This window comes from Callospermophilus lateralis, chromosome 15, assembly GCF_048772815.1.
Source record: "Callospermophilus lateralis isolate mCalLat2 chromosome 15, mCalLat2.hap1, whole genome shotgun sequence".
NCBI lineage: Eukaryota > Metazoa > Chordata > Mammalia > Rodentia > Sciuridae > Callospermophilus > Callospermophilus lateralis.
This window is the reverse complement of record NC_135319.1, coordinates 63350556-63375861: the sequence shown is the minus strand read 5'-3', so window position 1 is coordinate 63375861 and position 25306 is coordinate 63350556. Positions and strand designations below refer to the sequence as shown.

The following is a 25306-nucleotide window of genomic DNA, read 5'->3' as shown; positions in this document are numbered from 1 at the left end:
TAAACAACTAAATTACAAATGAGAGATGCCCATCTGGTTAAGCAGATTCGGGGCAAGATGGAAAATAACTATGTTGCTACTTGCTTTAGGTTTCTATTAGAATGACATAGACCTTTGCCTTTGATTTTGTCTTGTTGAGTACTTACTGATTGTGGTACTCAGGAGCTAGAGGACAGTAACAGATGGTGGAATTTCTAACAACAACCAAAGGAAGTGAGTTTAGACTGGAGAGCAAAAGCTAAAGGTAGAAGTGACTGTAGGCTTTACATATCTGAAGAGGTATCATACAGGTAAAGTACTTTATGAGTTCTCTGTTGGCCAAATAAGTTCAGATAAGTAGAAGTGATCAGGAGGCAGATTTTAGTTCAATAACAGAAAATAATAAACAATGAAAACTGTGCAACACTGGAATGAATTCTCCTGGGTGGCAGTAAGCTCCCAGACACACTGGTTATAAGCAGTGATTAACTGAGAGGCTTAAAAAGGCTTCTTGAAACAGATAACTGTGTTATACCAAAAGCACAAAGATCAGGGCAACAATGGATTAAAGCCCAGATAAAAGCACAAAATGACCAGACATTAAGGAAATACCACTTACATACACCATAATGGGCATAATTTAAAAGATAGACAATACCAACTATTGGCAAGAATATAAAACAGAACTCTCACAAGCTTCTAGTTTGTGTATCATTTCCTATAGTCAACTGGAAAACTGTTTGGCCTTATATAGTAAACAGAACACATACAAACTTATAATCAGCATTTGTATTCTGAGATATTTACCCAACAGAAAATACATACACATATATTATTCAGAATGCATGTGCAGAAATTACACAGCAGTGTTATTAGTAATAGATAATACTGGATGCATCTTGTATCAATAGCAGAAGAGGTAAATAAATAAATGTATTTTTCGTATCATTCTACCTAGGAAAAAAATGAGCAAACTATTGTTGCACACAACATAGAGTACTTAGTTTATGATTTTATTTATGTGAAATAGGCAAAATTAACAGGCAAGAGTAATCACAATGGTAGAAGTTATATTAGTAGTTACTTTGAATACTACTCATTACTTTTATCAAATTAGGATCATACATAATTTTGTATTCTGCTTGTTTTACTTTACATTTTATTTTGAGCACTTCCCCATATCATTAAATATTCACCAAGAACATAATCTTAAGGGCCAAGTAATATTTTAATTCAATTTAACCAGACTTAATATCTTTAGAGGGAAAAATAAAACCACAACTTATAATTGATATTGTGAGAATTTCAATCATGATTATAAATAAACTGTTTCTGATTACCTTCCTATATATGGTCTTTAGTGCTGGATTTAAAGATTCCTTGCTTATATTTAGTCTGAAATTCCATGACTGTTTAATAGGTGAAGGTAATGACATTATTTCTCCACTTTCTTCAAACCAACACTTTCCCTATCAAAAATATTTTTTAAATATATTAATTAAACATTCACTAAAACAAATGCCACACTATCTATGAGTGTTTTAGCTTCTTAGCTGATACACTTGCCTTTTCTAATTTAAGTAGACGGTTTTCCATTTTGTTGCAGGTCTTTTTATATATTTTTGGCTTTCTCTGAACATAGAATCCTTCATCTTCTAAAATGCGTGGTATCATACCTTTTGGCAGTTTACACTGGTTGGCCACTTAAAAACAAAACTTAGGTGTTAATTTAAAGTCCCAAATAGAAGAACAAATACAGAAAACTTACATGATTTTAGATCAATACTTCTTATTAATCCAGCATACAAAGAAGTGATTATCCTAAATATGACTCATTAATGACTTAAATATTTTACTGGAAAAGAACATTACCTGGGGAACTACTTGGCACAAAAATATTTGCCTGCTGTTTTTTGATTTGTTCTTGATCATCTTCATATTCTGCAGCTTTTATTTCAATTAAATCTGCAAAAAGGATTTCTTCCATAAAATCTTCATCTTGGCTCTCAGCAACATTTTGTGAATTATCACCAAGGGAAAAGTGTTTGAAATAACTATCATTTACTGACTTCTGTTGAATACCAAAAAAGAAAAATAAGTCTATATCCTTGTCCCAAATGGTCAATATGAAGATAAGTGTACTAGAACTTTACTGTGATATTTCTTTCTGATTCACCTCACCCAGACAAGTGCTAGCTGAAACTCTTATAATGAAACTTCCTTGAGAAATTAATTTAAGGCTTAGTATTATACAACACGATTTTTCAATAATCCATTTTTGCAATTGCCCAATGAAAGACTGCTGAAATAGAACTAACTTAAACCTCTCCTGTCCTATGGAAAATGCCCAGAGATACTGGACCATTATATAAGTATGATAATCTAAAGTTATCAGACCATATGGTCTTAACCACCCTCACCTTTCTTTTTAATCATTCAAAGAGCAATATTACCCAAAATTATGTGGAATAGACATATTTCCTTGAAGATATTTAAGAAAAAGAAAGAAGACTTAACATAGAAGCCTATGATATGTGTATGACAAACTATAACATATGTGTTATGCTATCTATATCTGTACATACAGATTATAACATATAGACACAGTATCTTTAATAATGTGTCATTTGAACAGAGTCCCAAAGACAATATGGGATAAAGCATGAGGATAACGAAGAATCTTCTAGGCAGAAATACAGGAACAAAGACCATAAGGCAAGAGCATGTTGTGAGGAACAGAAGGACATTCATGTGGTGGGCGGTTAGGTGAGAGGGGGGAAACAGGAGAATTGAAATGAAGTCAAGAGGTACTAAGGGGGACACGGCATGTAAACCTTGAAGGTTCCTATAAGGACTTCAGCTTTTATTTCAGAATGGCCTTTCTCAGATTTTTAACAGGATCACTCTGACTATTGTATGGTATGGAAAACTGGTTATAAGAGCAACAGTGAATTCAGAGGGAGACTATGACAATGGTCCAGAAGATAATTTATGGTGACTTAAACTAGGGTGATACCTATAAAGGTAGAAAAAAGTGAGTCAGATAATGGAATACTTTGAAGGTAGCGCCAACATGATTTGTGATGAACTGGATTTGAGGCATGTGAGTAAAAGAGGATCCAAGGATGACACCAAGGTTTGGCTGAGTTATTGAAAAACTGGAACTGCCATTTACTACTATGGTTGTTTATGTAACCTCTGTGTGTGTGCATGTATGGGCATAAGTACAAGAAAGATAAGAAAGAATGACAATTAGTGCTTATTTCAGGACAGTGGGGTTTCAGATGATTTTCATTTATTTCTCATGTTAAGTTTTTATACTTAACATTTTTATTTATGAATGTTTTTATTTGTTCAAAATTTTAAAAGACAAGGTTTTCATTGTGGAAAAAGCAGTTAACGAGAAAGGAATGAAAAGACTAGAGGAGAATGCAAAGAAAAAATTGGAAGAGATTGGGGAGTAAGTAAGAAGAAAAATGGGGGTTCAAAAGGAATTGAAAGGAGGACCTGGGGAATGCAGAAATGATTGAGAGGTGTCAGAAGACGTTAGGTGGGATGATTGGGAATAGGACGTTCTGGGTGATGGGGGCCTCAAGAGAACTGTGAACAGATTTGAAGGTTCAGAGGAACTGGAGAAAGTTATAGCAACAGGAGCAAATAGGGGGGCTAGTGAGAGTGACAAGTTAGAAGAGGACAAGGAAAGACTGGTGAGACTAATAATGCAGGAAAGTGCAAGCACAGAGCAGCAGTAGACTGAGGAGTGCGAAGGGTCTAGGATTGGCCTCTGAGGGATGGAGACTGGGGAAACTATCAAGGCTAACAAAGATCATGGAGAACAACATGAAGCACTTAGAAGGCAGAATAGCAAAGGAAGGAAACACAGGCTTTAGAGCTATGCTCCCTAGCTCTATCAGTGCTCAGCTCTCTGTGCCCAGGTTCCCTCACCTCAAGAGTCAAGATAACAATAAAACCTATCTCTCAGGGTCCACTTTGAAAACAGTATATCACTGGGTATCTAGTAAGCACTCAATAAGTTTTGGGTATTATTATTATTATGAACAATTTCTCTTTTCAAAGAAAAAAGGAAGGCACAATAATAAAAATGTCATCTCTCATCCAACTATAACATTTTATACATTTAAGAAAGAGTTGCTTTTCCTGATAGCAAGGATGTGGGAGAGAGGGGAACAAATCCAACCTGCTCTGACGACTGGTCCAAAACTGAGCCTTCTTCACCACTCAGAATGAAAAATGAAAGACCTTCATCCAATAAGACTTCAGTCTGTGGGTTTTAAACAACAGTAAACCAGCGTTCAGTGTTTAAATGAAGACCTTTTCTGCTTAATAAGCAAAGAACAGCAGGACTGAATTATTTTTATCAAGTTATATTTAGCTTCCAGTCTTTTCAGTTCGAAATGAGTTTTTAGTTTTGTTTTTGTTTTTTTTTAATGTTCTAGTAACTGCAATAAAAATCATTAAAGTAAGTCAAAATCTCTGTCCTCCCAAACTATCTTCTTACTTTAGTCTGAGACTTAAGAGCACTACCTTGCCTTGTAGCTTGATCAAAATGCTGATACTGGTCAAATTTCCCTCTACTGTCAAGTGTTCATGGATGCAGACAAGCACCACCTCACTACACAGTCTGGTGCCATTAGAAGTGACTAAAGTTTTAAAAGTTCCATAGTCTTCATTATAAACTTGCTGATCAATACACCCTGTTTTTCCATACTGTAAAGTCTGACTCTTTGAAATATAAATCACATTGCTTCTTTCTCACAGAAGCATATTAAAATAAACTGTTTTAAGAGGGGTTGTAAAGGAATCAATTCTGTTAATGAGGTAAAACTAATAGCTACTAGGAATCAAAGAATTTTTGAAAATGTAAAATGTGAAAATTGATCTTATATCCTGTTTGTATCTATAGTTTAGCTGTCATGTTATCTTTCAGTGTGTCACCTTGCAACAATGCTGCATATATTCTCAATATGTATTTTTACTTCCATCATCTCTGCTCATCTCAAAACTACTTCCATCATCTCTGCTCATCTCAAAACTACTGTCAAATACTTACAATGAAAATTCTTTTGAGCCCATTTCTCTTTCTTTTTACCTCTTTTCTTTATACTCAATGGTTCAACCTCTGCAAACATTGTGTTGGTCATAGTTTTTATTATTTTTAATTAAATCCAATTTAGGTATACTCTTATTCATATGTTGAATTTAAAACGTGCACAAACATCATTTTAATCTGCTTGTATTTCTAACTTAGTTAAAATATTTTTAATTAAGCATCCAAGAGAGGCACTGTGGAGGAGATAAAGATGAATTAAAAACAACAAACAAGGGGGCTGGGGTTGTAACTCAGGTACAGTGCTTGCCTGGCATGTGTGAAGGCACTGGGTTTGATCCTCAGCACCACATAAAAATAAAATAAAGGTATTATGTCCACCTAAAACTAAAAAAATAAAAAATAAAATAAAACAACAACAACAAACACAACAACAATTCTTACATTTTAAAATTTGCAGATTTAAATACTCTAGGTGCTTGTGGCAGAAGTTACTAGCTGTATATCATTGTTTTATTGTTTTTTTTCTCCTATCTCTAATAAAAGAACCTATTTTTAGCTGGATGCCTAGACACTGCTCCCATATTCTCTACTGGAAATGCTGTGTGCAGTCTGCATGTCTTGTCCCACAAGATTAACCTGCAATCCTTTGGTTATTTGCTCCTCCCTTTTCTTTGGCTTGCAAATGAAAACAGTGGAGCCATGCCATGAATTTAAGAGATGAAAAGCACATGTTGAAGGCAGCAAAACTCCCCCATCAGCCTGAACAACTTATTGTTAACACCAGAAAGAAGAAAAGCTTCACTCTTAAGACATTTTACTTAAATCTTTTTGTTACAGCTATTTAACCTATACTTTTAATAATACAGTTGCCCAAAATGAATTGTTTTGTCATTTCATGTTTTAAGTATGCAATCACATACTGAATTTTAGAACAAAATCTGTAATTTGGGGACCATCTATAGTATTTTTAGAATAACTAATTGGAAGGTCAGAAGGCTAAGGTGGCTCTAGGGCCCTGAATTTCTATGAGTAAACTGAAACACAACTCAGCATGAATGGTCATATCCTAGGAAAATGAAACTCAAGTTTCAATCAGAAACTGCCAGCTAACCTCTCAATAGGATGTGAAGGCTACTGTTCCACTTTTATGTTTTCTTTGCCTTGTTTATTTTGTGAAAGTTCTACCCTCATGCCCCTTTGGTGGAGCCCTAATTATCTGCAGTCTAGAGTTGCCTAATTCATGAACTACTTTATGCTCAAATAAACTCTTCAGAATTTTAATGTGCTTAAGTTTACCTTTTACCAATAAAAATTAATATAATTTAAGGATGAAAGTAATAAGAAATAGGGAATGTCAAGAAGAAATAGGGAATGTCAAGAAGAAATAGGGAATGACTGCAAATGGACATAAGACTTCTTTTTGGAATGATGAAAATGGCCTAAAACTAGACTGTGTTGTTGATTACATAATTCTGTAAGTTAAATGAAAGTCATTGATCATAGGGTTAAAATGAGTGAATTTTCTCTAGAAAAGGTATACATCCATAATGCTGTTTCGTAAAGTTTTTTTTTTTAAAAAAAGTTATTCACCTTAAACCACTGATATATCTTAGAATCAATGAGCGTCTCAGTTGAAGATTTTTCCCCTTGGTTAATCTGAAACACAACAAAAATAAATTTTTATAAAAATAAACATGATTATGCTCATCAATCATCTGTCCAAAATGAATAAATCAAGACTTCTCAATATTTTTCTTTTTAAAAATATATGTATGTATTTCCCTTAAATGTCACATAGAATTACTATGACGAAATCACTTAACATGTCTTTGCTTTAGGTTTGACATCACACAGTGCTATGAGACTAAAGGGGGAAACAAAACAAAACAAAATAAAACAAAAACCAGGAAAGAACATAAAGGCTTTTAGATCTAAGGAGCTCAATGGAGGCTGGGGGTGGGGGTAAGTGATAAAGGATTTGCCTAATGTATGCAAGGCTCTGAGTCTGACCCCCAGCATTGCAAAAAACAAAGCAAAACAAAAGTGAACTGAGCTTCAGCTTATTATTCAGGTTATTATGTTACATGTTTCATTTAAAACAGTACATTTTTTTTGAAAAAACAGGAAAATTTAAAAAATCTTACCTTAGCATTTTTTAGTTTTTCTCTTACTTTGCCTCTCAGTGTCTCTATAATGTTTTGATTTTCTTCTGTATCTAACTCTATCAGAAAATAAATATAATATAGAGTTCATAACATTTTCTTTTTTATAAGTTTTTAATACACTTTTTATAAAGTTGTCAATGGATATTTATTTTACTTATATGTGGTGCTGAGGATCTAACCCAGTGCCTTCCACATGCTAGGCAAGTGAGCCACAACTCAGCCTCCATAATACTTTCTTATAATTAAACATCAAAAAACATCAAGAGTACCTGTTAAATATCTTAACTGCATGCATTTCTAAGCATCATGACAACTATGAAGACTAGGTCATTGCCCCATGAAAGCTCAGAACCTAAGACCAATGGATGTCCTTTGCCCCTCCTAATCTGGAATCAATATTTTTTATCTATGATGAATTTTGCTACTTTTGTGACTTCTCTCTTTGTCACTTTCCTTTTCTGATTCTTCAGACAAACTTACTTTTATCTTTTTCCTGTTCGGGAAAAAAAATCCATGAGAACAGTCATATTCTATATAAACTGTTCTGTGGAATATACAAATATACAGATATCAAAGCTGTTTGATTAAACTGGAAGAAAGGAATTGAAGTAGGACAGAAGAGGCTGGACTGGACACCTGAGGAATTTTCAAAACTACCAACCACAATAACCTCTTCAGACATCCTGCTGATCTGACAGGAGAAGAAGCTTAATTATAAGGGTGTTTTGGGTGGGGGAACTGGGTCTGCTGCAGAATCTGAAAGATAAAGAGGTAAATCTCTAGTACCTATTTTAAGTTCTTAAGTCAGTTTTGAAAAATCAATATAATACTTCTAACCCCTACTTCAGCCAGCTCTTAGAAGAAACAAATCAGTCTTTAGGGACACAGAAGGCTCTAGCTGTTGTGTGCACTCCTAATTAAGTATTATTTTCTGCTCATCCACTGGATGATCTACCAGATGTATTGAGAAAGACAAAGGTCACAGTCCTGGACACAGGAAGGAAGACCTGTTGGTCATTTTGCCTGACACTGTGTCTTTTCCTCTCCCTAACTAAATACTGCATGGGTGGAAGTAAAGGGTAATATAGATTTAAATTACAATAGGACATGAAAAATTTTAGTCTCAAATATAACATTCCTTGGAATAATTTAAAAATAATCATTCACTTTGTTTACACTCTATTCCCAGATTTTACAATGGCACATGATATATAATAGATGCTCAATAAACATCTGTTGAATGAATGAACCGGAGGTCAACCATTATTTATTTTTCTCCCCAAGTCTTTGGAACTACTTAAAGCAGGTTCTGTTATCTATGTATGTTTAAATTCTAACAGTCTCAAGCACTAGTGAGTACTCCATGTTTTCAGAGAAAGACGGAGAAAATAGAACTTATTATATATGCATTGACTCTTCTATGTATTTCTCTACGCCAATCTTGTATTATCTAGTAAATTTAATTTACACTTAAACTCATTTCTTAAGAAACTATGTCCAAGCTGAAACTCTACCATAGGAGTAATCATTTATGATTTTAAAAATAAAAATCAAGAATATCAAAATTGTGAAATACTTAATGAAAACCTTTTGAGAGATGTGTGTCTTCAATTTCTTCTACTGAACTGGTAACTGTCTCTTCTGAAATCTGCAAAAATTTTTTAAAAAGCAAAAATCACAAAGGATTACTTGCATCTTTATGTTTTGTCTTTGAATATCTTTTATGTGTTCATCAACCTGTTGAACATCATCTCCTTTAAAATGCCACTTCATACCTTTTGCTTGTTTTCTTAAATTACATCTTTTAATGAACTTATCCAAGCTCTCTCTATATATACGATGGACCTTTAAGAAATTGCTCTTTGTAATATCAGAAAGTATCTGTTAATAATAAAATCCACAGGCTAACTCTTAGTGTTCATATATTACCTACTTCATATATCTTCTAGGAGAGTCAAATGGGATCAGATACACATGAAAAGAATTTGAAAATTCAACACTATAGTGTTAATTATTACTTGATTACTCTGTAGCATTTGACAATGTTAAAAACCCTTACTGTCTGGAAACTTTCCATATTCTTGTCCCTCTATTCTTAAATTTCTTATTCCCTATATTCTTTAATGGTCATGCTTCTCTCCATAGACTACAGGTAGGTGCATTCCAAGGCTGTGGAGAGTGCATGGCTTCCCAAATCTGTGTCTCCAGCCTTGAATGCTTTCCTGAGCATCGAAACCATATTTCAATAATCCTAGTTGAATGTTTTACCATCATTAAAAGTTTAATATGTTAATAGTAAATATTCTAAAGTAAACTAAGCTAGCAATGTTAAATCCTTTATAGTGATATGGAATATACTTTTCCTGTTAACTTTAAGAAATGTAATTGCAAAGACTATTATAGTTACTAGAGCTACTAGTTAAATATATATACTAGTTAAAAGAACAACTATCCACAATAACCAAATTACTATGGAGAAGGAAGGAGAGCAAGAAGACACACATCAGCTTTACCATCACATTTAAAACATGGTTTTGTGTCAAATGCCAAAAAGCAAGGTACTAACATGATTGGGATAAAAACATTATTATGATAGAAGTACAATCTATCAACTTTCTGAAAGAACTTCCAATTATTCTTATACCATATTTTAAAATTACTGAATAAAGTCAACATGAACTAAGATGTTCCCCTATTTCTTATTCAACCTTTAATATCTTTCTTAAGACAATTATTACTACCTAATTCTATTCTTAACCAAGAGATAGTAAACTGTTGGAGGTATGATGAAATATCAACCCTGAAAAATGACTGACAAAGGTCTGCCTTTAAGTCTCAATATTTTTGCCCAACAATCCTATTTTAATAATTTTCCATCTCCATTTATAAGGCAGGGACAAAAATATGAATCTTAATTGAGTTATTCTAAGATACAGGTAAATATTTGTCCATATACGTTTCAATAACTGACTAGACAAAAAAAAATTTTTTTGGTACTGGGGATTGAACCCAGGGGTGCTCTGCCACCAAGTAATATCCCAGCTGCTTTATCATTTTTTATTTTGAGACAGGGTCTTGCTAAGTTGTTGAGGTTGGCCTCAAACTTGTGATTCTGCTGCCTTAGCCTCCCCAGTCATTAGAAATGTAGGCGTGCATTTATGCCCAAAATTTTTTTGAGCAAAGAAGGAAACAGATTGCTGGCTGGCTGATACATGAATATATGGATATTTAAGTTGGAGGATAGTTAAATAAATACATAAGTAAATCATCTCTAAAGCTCCCTATTCTATTACTGACAGACTTAAATAAAAGAGTATAATTTGTACCTAATACCTCTCCTATTAACATATGAATTAAATTATTTGTATTTAAAACTAAACATATCACATTTATCAGGATTATTCTACAATTAGGTTATTTAGTAAAATAAAATCCTTATAAACTACTTTCTAAAATCACAAAATCTGTACATAATTATAAAATACCCAGAATAGCAAAAGCAATCTTGAGCAAAAAGAACAAAGGTGGAGGCATCATACTGATTTCAAAAGATACTCTACAAAGCTCTAGAGTGTCATAAAAATGTGGACCAATGGAACAGAATAGAGAGCCCAGAAATAAATCCACACATTTACAATTAATTGATTTTTGACAAGTGTACCAAGAACATACAATGGGTAAAGGACAATCTCTTCATTAAACAATGCTGAAACAACTGGATATTCATATACAGAAGAATAAATTTAGCCCTTCATATCATGCAATATGAAAAATCAACTCAAAATGGATTAAAAATGTAAATATAAGACCCAGAAATGTGGAACTACTAAAAGAAAGCATAAAAGAAAAGCTCTGGAGAGATCCAACATGGCGGTGGGCACTGAGAGATCAAGTCTCTGACCTCTTCAGCTGTGCGGGCATAGGGAGTCGTAAACCGTCTAAATGCTGTTTGCTCAGGATCACTAGGCAATGTTGAGCTGACGTGGATCTGGGGTAAACAGTCTGGGCCTTTCAGAACACACACTGAGCCCGGATCAGCTGAATTCAAGCTCCCATTTGCCTGCATCTCGCAGACAAACTGCTGTGACTCAGCACTAAATGATCCCGCTCTAATAACTGGTTGGCCCTTCTGAACCTGCGGAGGTTAATACCAACCGAGCCCTCATAGGCAGTGGCCACAGGATTGAGACGGGCCTTGGGAGAGCCAGTCAAGACCCACCCGTTGCACTGGTCACCCGGCAAAGGGAACGAGCTGTCGCCATTTGCATGGGATACCACCATGGCAGAGAACTGACATCACCAGAATGCGACGGAGGAGATAACTTCATTGAAACCTGCGGCAACAGTGACTTCTTCCCTTCCCTTCTAAAACCTTTCCTCCCAAGCATCAAATAAATTTATAGGAGTAAACAGTAACTCAGCAGTCAAACAGAACAAGAAGTAACATGAGCAGCATGAAAAAGCAAGGAAGAAAAGGAGTACAAACGATTCAGGACAGTCTAAATATTCAGGAGGATCTAGAGGCATCAGAAAAATGGCCAAATAAAGAACTCAAGGAATAGACAGATGGAATGGAATCTTAAAGAGGATATGAGACAGCAAATTCAAACAGTGAAAGAACACATTGAAAATGAATTACATAAACAGATAAAAGAAGCAAATAAGCATCTTTATCAGAAGATAGAGATTATAAAAAAAATCAAAACAATAATTCTAGAAATGAAGGAAACTATAAACCAAATTAAAAATTCAAATGAGAGTATCATTAACAGAGTGGAGTAAGTAGAATCCAGAACGTCAGATAATGAAGACAAAATATATCATCTTGAAAAGAGTCTAGCCAACTCAGAAAGGCTGGTAAAAAATCATGAGAAAAACATCCAAGAGATATGGGATAACATAAAAAAATCAAACTTAAGAGTCATCGGGATAGAGGAAGGTATAGAGGTTCAAACCAAGGGAATGAGCAACCTGCTGAATGAAATAATTATAGAAAACTTTCCAGAAATAAAAAAGGAAACGGATATACAAATTGTAGATGCATACAGGAAACCGAGCATACAAAATCACAGTAGACCAACGCCAAGACACATTGTTATGAAGATATCCAATATACAGAACAAAGAGAAAATATTAAAAGCTACAAGAGAAAGGAGGCAGATTACATTCAGGGGTAAACCAATAAGGTTAACAACGGATTTTTCATCACAGACGCTGAAAGCGAGAAGATCCTGGAACAACGTATTTTGAACACTGAAAGACAATGGATGCCAACCAAGAATTTTGTATCCAGCAAAATTAAGCTTCAGGTACAACAATGAAATAAAAATCTTTCATAATAAACAAAAATTAAAAGAATTTGCAGCCAGAAAACCAGCATTGCAAAGCATCTTGAGCAAAACACTACATGAGGAAGAAATGAAAAACAATAACCAAAACCAACAGTGGGAAGTACCTCAGTAAAGACAGAGGGCAGGGGGAAAGCTAATCATGGAGAAACAAACTAAATTAAAAAAAAAAAGATAAATAATCAAACATGGCTGGCAGTACAAACCATATATCAATAGTAACTCTAAACGTTAATGGCTTAAACTCTCCAATAAAGCGACATAGGCTGGTAACATGGATTAAGAAAACAAATCCAACAATATGCTGCCTCCAGGAGACACATCTGATTGGAAAAGACATACACAGGCTGAAGGTGAAAGGTTGGGAAAAATCATACCACTCACACTACCCTCGGAAGCAAGCGGGAGTGGCCATACTCATATCGAATAAAATCAACTTCAAGACTAAGTTAATCAAAAGGGATAAGGAAGGACATTATATACTGTAAAAAGGAACCATTCACCAATGAGACATAACAATTATCAATATTTATGCACCAAATAAGGGTGCTGCGACGTTCATAAAACAAACTCTCCTCAAGTTCAAGAATCAAATAGACCACAACACAATAATTATGGGTGACTTCAACACACCTCTCTCACCATTGGACAGATCCTCCAAACAAAAATTGAATAAAGAAACTATAGAACTCAATATCACAATCAATAATCTAGACTTAACTGACATATATAGAATATATCAACCATCATCAAGTGGATATACTTTTTTCTCAGGAGCACATGGATCCTTCTCAAAAATAGACCATATATTATGCCACAGGGCAACCCTCAGTAAATATACAGGGGTGGAGATAATACCATGCATTTTATCTGATCATAATGGAACGAAACTGGAAATCAATGATAAAAGAAGGAAGGAAAAATCCTACATCACATGGAAAATGAACAATATGTTACTGAATGATCAATGGGTTACAGAAGACATAAAGGAGGAAATCAAAAAATTCTTAGAGATAAATGAAAATACAGACACAACATATTGGAATCTATGGGACACAATGAAAGCAGTTTTAAGAGGGAAATTCATCGCCTGGAGGTCATTCCTCAAAAAAAGTAAAACCCAACAAATAAATGAGCTCACACTTCATCTCAAAGCCCTAGAAAAGGAAGAGCAAAACACAGCAAATGTAGCAGAAGGCAAGAAATAATTAAAATCAGAGCGGAAATCAACGAAATTGAAACAAAAGAAACTACTGAAAAAATTGACAAAACTAAAAGTTGGTTCTTCGAAAAAATAAATAAGATCGAGAGACCCTTAGCCATGCTAACGAAGAGAAGAAGAGAGAGAACTCAAATTACTAACATACGGGATGAAAAAGGCAATATCACAACAGATGCTACAGAAATACAGAAGACACTTAGAAATTATTTTGAAAACCTATATTCCAATAAAATAGAAGATAGTGAAGACATCAATAAATTTCTTAAGTCATATGATTTGCTCAGACTGAGTCAGCAGGATACACACAATTTGAACAGACCAATATGAATGGATGAAATAGAAGAAGCAATCAAAAGACTACCAACCAAGAAAAGCCCAGGACCGGATGGGTATACAGCGGAGTTTTACAAAACCTTTAAAGAAGAATTAATACCAATACTTTTCAAGTTATTTCAGGAAATAGAAAAAGAGGGAGCTCTTCCAAATTCATTCTATGAGGCTAACATCACCCTGATTCCGAAACCAGACAAAGACACCTCAAAGAAAGAGAACTACAGACCAATATCTCTAATGAACCTAGATGCAAAAATCCTCAATAAAATTCTGGCAAATCGGATACAAAAACACATCAAAAAAATTGTGCACCATGATCAAGTAGGATTCATCCCTGGGATGCAAGGATGGTTCAATATACGGAAATCAAGAGATGTTATTCACCACATCAATAGACTTAAAGATAAGAATCATATGATCATCTTGATAGACGCAGAAAAAGTATTCGACAAAGTACAGCATCCCTTTATGTTCAAAACATTAGAAAAACTATGGATAACAGGAACTTACCTCAACATTGTAAAAGCTATCTATGCTAAGCCTCAGGCTAGCATCATTCTGAATGGAGAAAAAATGAAGGTATTCCCTCTAAAATCTGGAACAAGACAGGGATGCCCTCTATCACCACTTCTATTCAATATAGTTCTCAAAACACTGGCCAGAGCAATTAGATGAAAGAAATTAAAGGCATAAAAATAGGAAAAAAAGAATTTAAATTATCACTATTTGCAGATGACATGATTCTATACCTAGAAGACCCAAAAGGGTCTACAAAGAAACTACTAGAACTAATAAATGAATTCAGCAAAGTGGCAGGATATAAAATCAATACGCATAAATCAAAGGCATTTCTGTATATCAGTGACAAAACTTCTGAAACGGAAATGAGGAAAAACACCCCATTCATAATATCCTCAAAAAAAAAAAAAATACTTGGGAATCAACCTAACAAAAAAGGTGAAAGACTTATACAATGAAAACTACAGAACCCTAAAGAGAGAAATAGAAGAAGATCTTAGAGGATGGAAAAATATACCCTGTTCATGGATAGGCAGAACTAACATCATCAAAATGGCGATATTACCAAAAGTTCTCTATAGGTTTAATGCAATGCCAATCAAAATCCCAATGGCACTTCTTGTAGAAATAGATAAGGCAATTATGAAATTCATATGGAAAAATAAAAGACCCAGAATAGCAAAAGCAACTCTAAGCAGGAAGGGTGAATCAGGCGGCATAGCGATACCAGACTTCAAACTATATTACAGAGCAATAGTAACAAAAACAGCATGGTACTGGTACCAAAACAGGCGGGTGGACCAATGGTACAGAATAGAGGACACAGAGACTAATCCACAAAGTTACAACTATCTTATATTTGATAAAGGGGCTAAAAGCATGCAATGGAAGAAGGATAGCATCTTCAACAAATGGTGCTGAGAAAACTAGAAATCCATGTGCAACAAAATGAAACTGAATCCCCTTCTCTTGCCATGCACAAAAGTTAACTCAAAATGGATCAAGGAGCTTGATATCAAATCAGAGACTCTGCATCTGATAGAAGAAAAAGTTGGCTATGATCTACATACTGTGGGGTCGGGCTCCAAATTCCTCAATAGAACACCCTTAGCACAAGAGTTAATAACAAGAATCAACAAATGGGACTTACTTAAACTAAAAAGGTTTTTCTCAGCAAGAGAAACAATAAGAGAGGTAAATAGGGAGCCTACACCATGGGAAAAAATTTTTACTCCTGACACTTCAGATAGAGCCCTAATATCCAGAGTATACAAAGAACTCAAAAAATTAAACAATAAGATAACAAATAACCCAATCAACAAATGGGTCAAGGACCTGAGCAGACACTTCTCAGAGGAGGACATACAATCAATCAACAAGTACATGAAAAAATGCTCACCATCTCTAGCAGTCAGAGAAATGCAAATCAAAACCACCCTAAGATACCATCTCACTCCAATAAGATTGGCAGTCATTATTAAGTCAAACAACAACAAGTGCTGATGAGGATGTGGGGAAAAGGGTACTCTTGTACATTGCTGGTGGGACTGCAAATTGGTGCGGCCAATTTGGAAAGCAGTATGGAGATTCCTGAGAAAGCTGGGAATGGAACCACCATTTGACCCAGCTATTGTCCTTCTCGGACTATTCCCTGAAGACCTTAAAAGAGCGTACTACAGGGATACTGCCACATGATGTTCATAGCAGCACAATTCACAATAGCTAGACTGTGGAACCAACCTAGATGCCCTTCAATAGATGAATGGATAAAAAAAATGTGGCATTTATACACAATGGAGTATTATGCAGCACTAAAAAATGACAAAATCATGGAATTTGCAGGGAAATGGATGGCATTAGAACAGATTTTGCTAAGTGAAGCTAGCCAATCCCTAAAAAACAAATGCCAAATGTCTTCTTTGATATAATGAGAGCAACTAAGAACAGAGCAGGGAGGAAGAGCAGGAGGAAAAGATTAACATTAAACAGAGACATGAGGTGGGAGGCAAAGGGAGAGAAAAGGGAAATTGCATGGAAATAGAAGGAGACCCTCATTATTATACAAAATTACATATAAGAGGTTGTGAGGGGAATGGGAAAAAAACAAGGAGAGGAATGAATTACAGTAGATGGGGTAGAGAGAGAAAATGGGAGGGGAGAGGAGGGGGGATAGTAGAGGATAGGAAAGGTAGCAGAATACAACAGTTACTAATATGGCATTATGTAAAAATGTGGATGTGTAACCGATGTGATTCTACAATCTGTATTTGGGGTAAAACTGGGAGTTCATAACCCACTTGAATCTAATGTATGAAATATGATATGTCAAGAGCTTTGTAATGTTTTGAACAACCAATAAAAAAAAAGAATGTAAAAAAAAAAAAGAAAAAGAAAAGCTCCATGCATTGGAAGGATATTTAAGATGATCCCAAAAGCACAGGCAACAAACACAAAAATAGACAAATGGAACTAAATCAAATGAAAAAAACTTTTGCACAGCAAAGGAAACAATCAACAGAGTGAAGAGACAACCTACAGAATGGGAGAAAATATGTGCATAAGAAGGAGTTAAAAATTCAAAATATATAAGGAACTGATAAACTTAATAATAAGAAAATAAATAAACTGACTTTTACAAATGAACAAAGGATATGAATAGACATTTCTCAAAAGAAAACACACAAATGATCAATATGTATATGCAAAAATGCTCAACATCACTAATCATCAGAGAAGTGCAAATCAAAAACACAATGATAATCATTTCACCCCAGTTAAAATGGCTAATACCCAAAAGATGAAAGGTAACAAGTGTTGAATAACACTTGTACACTGTTGGTGGGAATGTAAATTAGTAGCTCCATTATGGAAAAGAACATGAAAGTTCCTCAAAAAATTAAAAATAGAACTACTACAGGATCCAGCAATCCCACAAGTGGTGTATGTGTGTGTGAGTGTGTGTGTGTGTGTGTGTGAGTATGTGTGTGTGTAATAAATGAAAAATATTCTTAAGAATGATTATCATGATGCTAAAAGAAGACTATTGTGATATTTAAGATAAACTTATGGTGTTTAAATATATATACACAGAAACACATGAGAGAGATACCTGCACTCCCCTGTTCACTGCAGCACTATTCACCATGGCCAAGTTGTAAACTCAACCTAAGTTTCCATAAACAGATGAATGGATAAAGAAAATGTGGTACATTTATGTAATGCAATACTGTTGTTTTAAAAACAAGAAAATCCTGTCATTGGTGACAACCTGGATAGAACTTAAAGGATAGTATGTAAAGTAAGTCAGTCAAAGAAAGAGAAATACTGTATTATCTCACTCACATGTGGAACCTGAAAAAAGTGAGCTCATGGAAGGAGAGAACAGAATGGTGGTTACTAGAGGCTGGAGTGGATGAGGACAAGGGCTGGTCTGGTAGGATGATAGGAGATATTCAGAAGAAGATGATGATGATCAAAGACAGGAGGAACAAGCTCAAGAGACCTGTTGTATTACATGGTGACCAGAGTTAATAACAATGTACTCTATTCTTGAAAATTGCTAAGAGAGTGGATTTGAAATGTTCTTGCCACAAAAACAAGTACATGAGACAATGCATATACTAATTAGCTCAATTTAGCCATTCCACAATGTACACAAATTAAAAAACATGTTGTACATAATAAACATTGTCAAATAGATAATGTTTAAAAAGAACAAAAAGAAAAGAACAAAAGGAAATGTTTGATTGGTTTAATAAAAATACTTGAATACAAACTCATGATTTTATTAAAAACTGCAATAAATTTTTTCCCTTAAGGTTTTAAAAAGTGAAAAATAGTGGAGGCATTTCATTTCAGTAGTTTGTGTGGGGAAAAAACGCTGATGAAAAGTGTTGGTTGATAATTAAAATGAGTTACCAAAGGAGATTGGGAAGCCTGTGCTGTTTAGTGGATGAAATTATAAAATTAATTCTCGATTGCCTGGAAGGAAGCAGGGAATGATTTTAATGACCTCTGTAAAGCTAATTCTATCCAATACTATGATGTCCACATGGTACACAGGCTATTTAAGAATCAGAATGTTTGGCAGAGAATACAAAAGCAATTGAATGAAAATGTAAACTGTCTTCAGGAAAACATACCTCTTGGTAAAATGCTATAAGACATTCATACTAGACATCTTTATAAACTCCATTAATACTTTACCCTTTTTTTAATATTGTCTCTTCTCTTTGAGATCTTTTTCATGATATTTCTTTCATATCCACTTTCTAAATAAATGAAAAATATTCTTAAGAATGATTATCACGATGCTAAAAGAAGACTACTGTGATATTTAAGATAAACATGGCATTTAAATTTTCTGATTTAATAAAAACAAAACAAATAAATATTCCCTTTAGTTTTTTTATATTTATCATTTTTGTACCCTTTAGTATCTAGCAGAAATTCTGGTCAATGTAACAAGACACACAAAAGAAGTACAAGAGAACTTTAAGAAATGGAAGACAAAATTATCATCATTTGTAGATGATAAGTTTTTATATATGAAAACTCAAGAGAATGAATCAAAAACATTTAGACATAATAAGAAAGTTATCAAGAGGGAGAAAATATATAGCAGTCAGCATCTTCCCTATATACTAATATAATAGGAAAAAATCACTTTCATAACATCGATTTAAAAACATTCCAAAATACCTAAGAATTACTTCTTAAAATATGTTGGAATTTTCTTCCTTGCAGAACTATTAAACTTTACTGTGGGAGAAAAATCAGAGTTTGACTAAATATAGAAATACTACACAGAGGCATAGAGATTAACTAAGAGGTCATTTTAATCATATTAATGTGAAATAATAGATATCTGAATTTTAAAAATGGATGTGGAAATGGAGAATGGGAATGGATGTTAATGAGATACTTAGGTGAAAGGTTTGGAAGTATTTAAAAAGACTGAAGCATTTGGAACAGAATAGAATCAAGTCTAAGTTAATTTTTTTATTTGTTTAACAGTTAAAAAAAGACACTTAAACAGATTGGCTTAATGACTGTGTGTGTGTGTGTGTGTGTGTGTGTGAACTATGGGGATCAAACCAAGAGCCTCGAACATTTCATGCAGGTGCTCTACTACTGAGCTACAGTTCGAGTTGTTTTGAAATAAATTTTTTAAGTTTAAGATAGGGTCTTACTTAGTTGCCTAGGCTGCCCTTGAACTTGTGATCCTCCTGCCTCAGCCTCCTGAGTAGCTATTACATACACGCCACTAGAATAGGATAGCAAGAAAACTGAAGTTTGAATTTACCTTCCATTCTTCAAGAATTTCTGAAATGAACTTCTGATCAATACCTGGCTTTTTGATGCTTATGTATTGAGGTGACCAGCACCCCCGCCAGGGTAGATTCCTGCTCAGAAGGTGTGAGCCGCCTGGGAAATAAAAAGTCTGAAATAATCGGTGAGAAATAAAGACAGAACCAGAAATTAGATATGAAAAGCAGAATCTTCCAGTCCTGATAGAAGCTAGAACTGAACAACTGAAAAAAATACTCTTTTTTTTTTTTTTTATTTAAGGGGGATACATCAAAGGCAGGAATAAGGTTTCAGGGGGAGGAATCTAGGGTGCTTGCTTCTAGGTGTGGCACAGGTCTTGCAATAAACAGGCTGATTGGCATTTTGGCAAGCCACACCCATCTCCCAGAGGCTGTGTGGCTCCAGCAGGTCACCTCATCTCTGGTGCTGTGCTGAAGTTGAAATGGAGCTAGGCAGGATGTCACATGAACCGCATGGTTCATGAGAAAAATTTGGGTTTTGCCAGTTACCAGTTTGAGAATGCATTTCTCAAACAAGCAAGCTTGCTACTGGGAGTTCCTGATACCATACTTTCTTGCCTAATGGCATTAACATCACTTTAGTTCACGCACAATTCATGAATGGCTTCCCACACTTAAATTTTTTCTTCTAAACTAGAGAAAATATTAGCAGTAGTATGACCTAAAGATAGTAAAAGTGTAATAATTAATCAAATTATCAAATAAAATGTTATTGTGTAAGAAAATATTTATCCTTTTTTTGCACACCTGAGGATGTTCCTAACCTATTCATTTATTATTCCACATAAAAGATAAATAAATTATTATACTCAAAATATTGGATAAAATTAAAATATTAGATAAAAACTGCATTTGCTCTACTGAAATATCCCTTTTACAACAATTCAACTTTCTGTGTTAGAAAACTGACTCCAAAAGTTAAACCCAATATTCTCTGTGAGGATATTGCTAATTTGCAATTCCTGTAGCTAAAGGGTAAAGAAATTGACTATTTTGGGGTCAGATGGCCTATAAGTCCACATCCAAAGCATGACAATTAAAGCTAGAAGTTCATTTGGGCTTTTCTGATCCTCAGCTAACAGAAGGCAATTCTATTTGTACAGGGCTGGGGATGTGGCTCAAGCGGTAGCTCGCTCGGCTGGCATGCGTGCGGCCTGGGTTCGATCCTCAGCACCACGTACAAACAAAGATGTTGTGTCCGCCGATAACTAAAAAATAAATATTAAAAATTCTCTCTCTCTCTCTCTCTCTCTCTCTCTCTCTCTGTCCCTCACTCTCTCTTTAAAAAAAAAAAATTCTATTTGTACAAATATTTCCTTCTTGCCTGGCAATGGGAAAACTTTGGGTTTTGCCAGTTACCAGAAGTACTATATATCATAATGAGTCCTGAAATAAAGCTTCCTAAAGTATATTTTATGATTTTTGCAAATTTAATATCCAAACAAGAATATATCACGGGGACCTTTCAGAATCCTTAAAAAAAAAAAAAAAAAAAAAGCTGCACAGGAGAACTACTCCTAGAAGGGTTGGCATAGGAAAATATGCCCCTCAAAGTCCAACTTGTAATTTTGGAAGCATCTATCTAGTAATGATGCCTCCTTGGAAATAGATATAATAGAATATAAAAAGTTTTACAAACAGGGATGTTGGCACAATAAATTTTACTGTAGGTTCTTTTTATTTGAAATTAATGTAATTAAGTCAAAGATGAAACCAAAGACATTACTTTCCAATGACTGTGAAGGTTGACATCTCACACTCTTACACAGTCTTTAGGATGGAAGCCAGCTTCTGTAAAACCAAATAAAACAGCAATGTAATCAGAAAAAAAAAAAATCTGAAGAGCAGCTTGTTGAGGGTAACACAACAAAATAAGCAGCAATTGCCTAATTTGAAAGTCTTTCATATTTACAAATTAAAGAAAATATTAAATTAAATGAATGGAGATTTGTGGAGGCCAAAATGATCCTGCCAGCTTTATTTCTCTTTCCACATTCATTTCTGGCTCCACAAGTACTCCTTGCAGCAGTGTCATTCAACATAAAGGCTACAAATACTTGTCTGTATAATTTCCAAGATAGTCTAGTCTACCACATAGTTTTCTTTTTTATTTTTTTGCGGCAATGGATGGCAGGGTTACCAGGGATTGAACTCAGGGGCCCTCAACCCCTGAGCCACATCCCCTGCCCTACTTTTTTTTTAGAGATAGGGTCTCACTGAGTTGCTTAGCACCTCCCTGTTGCTGAGGCTGGCTTTGAATTCACAATCCTCCTGCCTTAGCCTCCTAAATCCCTGGGATTATAGGCGTGTGCCACTGTACCAGGTCCCACATGGGTTTCTAAATGAATTCTGGGACTATAAGGCTATGCAAGATCCTGACTGGATCTTCAGTTTTGGAACAGAATGCTGAAGTACTACCGACCACAAGGAAATGTCTTCTAGGATTCAGCAGACTTCTTTTCAGCACAATTTTCAACCAGACTGCTTCTGTCACACAGTTCGGGTTCATGGGTACTACCAGAATAAAATTACAGAAAAAAAAAAAAAAAAAAACTAGTGTATAGAATGATCACAAAAATGCATTTGGTACTACTTACTAAGTTTCTCTGGTTAATTTTAAGCTAAACAGAAATTTCTTTTCCCTTATTTTCCTCCTAGCTCTTGTTGGAAATCTTTCTATATCTGCCAATGAATGCCTTCTCCTTTCATAACACAACTAAATTCAGTCCAAAGTACAATTTTGTCTTTATCTGGGTTCATCTATTGTCACATACTCTGATGAGAGTTCTTTCTGAACTCTCCTTTAGCAGTGTAAATCAAGCTTTTTCAGACTTCTTTGATCTGAATTAGATTACTATGAAAAAACATCAAAGTCTCACTTTAATGTATGATAAAAATTAAGACAATGGATTACATTTTGTCAAAATAAAAATATTAAACATACGGAATCAGTTACCCTTTACTGGCGTGAGGACATGGAAAATTAGAGTTTAAAAAAAATAGGGCTGAGGACGTGGCTCTGTAGTACAGCTCTCGCCTGGCACATGTAGGCCCTGGGTTCAATCCTCAGCACCACATAAAAATAAATAAAGTAAAGGTATTGTGTCCAACTATAACTAAAAATATAAAAATAAATATTCTACACTTAGCTAAGTGTGATACAGTAACTACAACTAAAAGTATAAATATAAAAACAAATATTCTACACTTAGCTAAGTGTGATATAGCAGTATGTTACAGCATTCTGTGAATAGCATCATGACTTTCTGAATTCCATTACCTGGCAAGTTGGATAATTAACATAATTTAGTTTAGTGGGATCTTACTGTCCAAACCAAAACAGGAATACACGGTCTGAAGGAGCATTTTCTGACCTGTGAATTCTTATGTCTTTGAAAGGTATCAAATTTAAATGACCCACTATTCTCAAGACCAAGTCCCAAATCATAACCCGCTCCTGTAGGTCCAGAACCATTTGGGCCCATTTCTCTTGTGTGGGGACTTCTGGTACAATTCAGTACAAATTAAATAAATGTGGAAACAGGTTATGAAAACCATGGTGTATTTTGAAAGTTTGTATCTAATACAGACACACAATTCTAAGTAATTATGCTACCCACAAAATAATTGCGAGAGTAAAGTATATGAATTCACAGAGCAATCACACCAAGAGGTCCAGAAAGTCGACTGGAGGAAGTGTGTGAAGCTGTCTTTTATTTGAAACTCAAGGGGTCTTATGGTTTGGATGGAAGGTGTCTCCCAAATGCTCACGTGTGAGACAAGAAGGTTCAGAGGAGAAATGATTGGGTTATAAGAGTCTTAACCCAATCAGTGATTCAATCTCCTGAAGTGGTAACTGAAGTGGTAGGGTATAGCTGCAGGGGGTGGGAACTGGGGCCTCACTTTGGGTATATATTTGTATCTGTAGAGTGGAATCGCTCTCTCTCTCTCTCTTTGCTTTCTGATCACTGTGATGTAAGCTGTTTCCCACTGTCACCCTCACCTGCGGGCATGATGTTCAGCCTCACCTCCAGCCCTGAGGAATGGAGCCAACCTTCCATGGGTTAAGACCTCTGAAACCGTGAGCCCTCAAATAAACCTTTCCTTCTCTCAGTTGTTCTAGTCAATCCTTTAGTCACAGCAAATAAAAAGCTGTTTAAAACAAGGGGTAACTCTGTGTCTGCATTTAGTCTTCTTTGGAGAGAAAGTCAACCATAGGTCCTGTCTCCAAGTGAGGCCAAAAGGCCCTCCGGCCTTCTAATGAGGTCTCCAACATAAACCTCCAAATAAGATTAAACTCTTACATTTCCTGCCATCTTCATTCTTTGCTTTTTGCAACTTCCACTGGCCTGGAACATTCCTGTGTCAAAGACTGACACAAATTCTACATCTTCCAGAAAGCCCCCCACCCCACCCCGCCCCGCCCCGCCCCCACTCTGATCTTGACTTTGAAGGCACTTCGTTTGTAGGCGAGTTTTTGTTGACTGCATCCTACCTTGCAAGTTCATCTTTGTGCTTATTCTAAATGAGGATGAAGGCTGGGTCATGGACTTGTTTTCGTCACACAAACACCTTGCCCACCGGCATTTGATGCATCTCAAGTGCTGGCCTCCAATGCTCTACCACTTCCCCAAATAGGAGGGGAAGCCAACGGAACAGGTCCTTGGGGACTGCAAGTCCCCGGGTTCCGAGTGACTCTGTCCCCCAAAACTAGAGCAGTTCCAAGTCGTTGAGCCACCCCATCCCCTCGCCCACCTTAGGCGGGCCCCGCGGGTTTTCTCACAGCACAGGGCTTCAACCCAAGCTCGGAGTGTCTGTCAGGAAAGGGTCCTGGGGGCCTTAACGGGTAGCATCACATTCACCTGGAGGGACAGAGGGCCTCCGTTGTGCCTGGGCAGCGAACACGGAGCTCACGACGCTAGGCTGAGCCAGAGAGCCAACCAACCGCCCACAAGCCTCCTCAGCCGGCCTCGTAGCGTCCGGCCCGGGAGCATGCGCGGGGGCGGGGGCGGGGGCGGGGGCGGGGGCGGGGCCGGGGCCGGGGAGCGCGCAAGCCCTTGCTTTCCGGAATCCCGGGAGCCGTGCGCGTCTGTTCCCCCGCTTTCCCGGGGTCAGAATCCGGGCGCCTCAGTCTTCAGCCTCTATTAGCGCTCAGGGCGGGAGCCCGGGACTATAATCACCTGGGGCGTGGCTTTCTTGCAGCGTGGGGTGGGCTTTGCCAGCCCTGCTGATGCCTCCGGGTTTTGTCTGCCTTGTTGGGAAGCTGAGTGTGGCGGCCAGCGGCCCTTCAAGTGCACACTTGACCAAGTAGCAAACAGGCCTTGATACTTTAATGTTTT

The 25306-nt window shown here is 35.9% G+C and overlaps 1 protein-coding gene across 1 annotated transcript in view; it reads right to left on the bottom strand.

The window, feature by feature from the left end:
* Cc2d2b (coiled-coil and C2 domain containing 2B) overlaps positions 1-24961 on the bottom strand; it is a 108140-nt gene extending 83179 nt beyond the window's left edge. The window contains 9 exon segments of the mRNA XM_076834343.1: positions 1320-1448; positions 1546-1682; positions 1852-2050; positions 4178-4271; positions 6639-6706; positions 7195-7271; positions 8803-8863; positions 24830-24857; positions 24909-24961. Of these exon segments, the coding sequence (XP_076690458.1) occupies positions 1320-1448; positions 1546-1682; positions 1852-2050; positions 4178-4271; positions 6639-6706; positions 7195-7271; positions 8803-8863; positions 24830-24857; positions 24909-24961 (846 nt within the window).
* Positions 24962-25306: the final 345 nt, after the last annotated feature.